General features: G+C 43.9%; 1 protein-coding gene across 1 annotated transcript; it reads left to right on the forward strand.

Annotated features, from left to right (window-relative positions):
- Positions 1 to 253: 253 nt before the first annotated feature.
- LOC129925073 (uncharacterized) lies at positions 254 to 1,769 on the forward strand. Its single transcript, XM_056023420.1, has 2 exons — positions 254 to 281; positions 736 to 1,769. The coding sequence occupies exons 1-2, from the start codon at positions 254 to 256 to the stop codon at positions 1,767 to 1,769; spliced, it is 1,062 nt and encodes a 353-aa protein (XP_055879395.1).
- Positions 1,770 to 2,063: the final 294 nt, after the last annotated feature.

Consider the following 2,063-nt stretch of genomic DNA (forward strand, 5'->3'; position numbering starts at 1 on the left):
TCCATTAATAAAGTGTGAATAGTCTTCTGCCGAAATTAAAAAAAAACACTAATTGTGTCTCAACAAAGATGGCTAAGACAGATTTTAGGAGTCAGTTATAGAGATCGTGTCTAAATCAAAGAAAGCATATGCCTAACTGGGAGTCGAATCCTTAGTAAGGTTGTGACAGAGCGTCGCATGAGTTTTTGCGGGACATGTTCTCCGACAAAATGAATTACGCAAAATAAGAGTTGCGGAAACAGCTTGCCGGAAAATGCACCGAACGGTGCGAGAGGGTCTAAGTCAGTAAGAATAGCACATTAGGTTTTTGAAATAAAACTTTTTAATAGCAAGATAATGCACTGTAGATACCTCAGACTATGCATTTTGTTGGCTTTCAATACCAGAAAGAGCGCTGCGAGCTCCCCCAGACCCACTTGCTAGCAAGGGTCAGAATGTAGTAAAGATTAATTATGTACACACAAACACACACACACACACACATATATATATATATATAATTTTTTTCCGCGGGGGGGGGGGGGGGGGAATCCCCCCCCAAACATCCCCCCCCCCCCCACCGAAAAAAAATCCTGTCTACGCCCATGCTCTCTATATAAACCATGAATACAAATGTTTAGAACCAAATTGTCTCTATTTTCCCTGATAAAAGAAATAACTGTGTGACTGCGATTTTTTAAAAAGTTTTATTAAAACAAAACGAAACAATATTTTATTTTGTGCGTAACTCACCAGTACGTAACTCACCAGTACGTAACTCACCAGTACGTAACTCACCAGTACGTAACTCACCAGTACGTAACTCACCAGTACGTAACTCACCAGTACGTAACTCACCAGTACGTAACTCGCCAGTACGTAACTCGCCAGTACGTAACTCACCAGTACGTAACTCACCAGTACGTAACTCACCAGTACGTAATTCACCAGTACGTAACTCACCAGTACGTAACTCACCAGTACGTAACTCACCAGTACGTAACTCACCAGTACGTAACTCACCAGTACGTAACTCACCAGTACGTAATTCACCAGTACGTAACTCACCAGTACGTAACTCACCAGTACGTAACTCACCAGTACGTAACTCACCAGTGCGTAACTCACCAGTACGTAACTCACCAGTACGTAACTCACCAGTACGTAACTCACCAGTGCGTAACTCACCAGTACGTAACTTACCAGTACGTAACTCACCAGTACGTAACTCACCAGTACGTAACTCACCAGTACGTAACTCACCAGTACGTAACTCACCAGTACGTAACTCACCAGTACGTAATTCACCAGTACGTAACTCACCAGTACGTAACTCACCAGTACGTAACTCGCCAGTACGTAACTCACCAGTACGTAACTCACCAGTACGTAACTCACCAGTACGTAATTCACCAGTACGTAACTCACCAGTACGTAACTCACCAGTACGTAACTCGCCAGTGCGTAACTCGCCAGTGCGTAACTCACCAGTATGTAACTCACCAGTACGTAACTCACCAGTGCGTAACTCGCCAGTGCGTAACTCACCAGTACGTAACTCACCAGTACGTAACTCACCAGTACGTAATTCACCAGTACGTAACTCACCAGTACGTAACTCGCCAGTGCGTAACTCGCCAGTGCGTAACTCACCAGTATGTAACTCACCAGTACGTAACTCACCAGTGCGTAACTCGCCAGTGCGTAACTCACCAGTACGTAACTCACCAATACGTAACTCGCCAGTACGTAACTCACCAGTGCGGACACTTTCGAATGTGAACCAGTAAAGGCTAATTCCTGATTTTCATGTATTTTCTAGAAAAGATTCAATACCATGGACCATGGGTCTATTAAAACTGTGTGAGGGTTTTGTCTGGCACCTCCGTGCTGTGTCTTGTGTACACAAGTCCAAACAGAAGTAACGCTCCAATACAGGTGAAAAGCCAACACTACTGAACGCTAATGACAAACAACCAATAAAAGGTTGAAGATGTACCGAAGGGAACCCTCGTAAGTCATGTAGGTAAATATCTAGGTGTGTGAACCTTCAGAGAACTAAAAACTGTCTCTCACCAAGCCGC

The sequence above is a fragment of the Biomphalaria glabrata genome, chromosome 3 (genome assembly GCF_947242115.1).
Source record: "Biomphalaria glabrata chromosome 3, xgBioGlab47.1, whole genome shotgun sequence".
Taxonomy (NCBI): domain Eukaryota; kingdom Metazoa; phylum Mollusca; class Gastropoda; family Planorbidae; genus Biomphalaria; species Biomphalaria glabrata.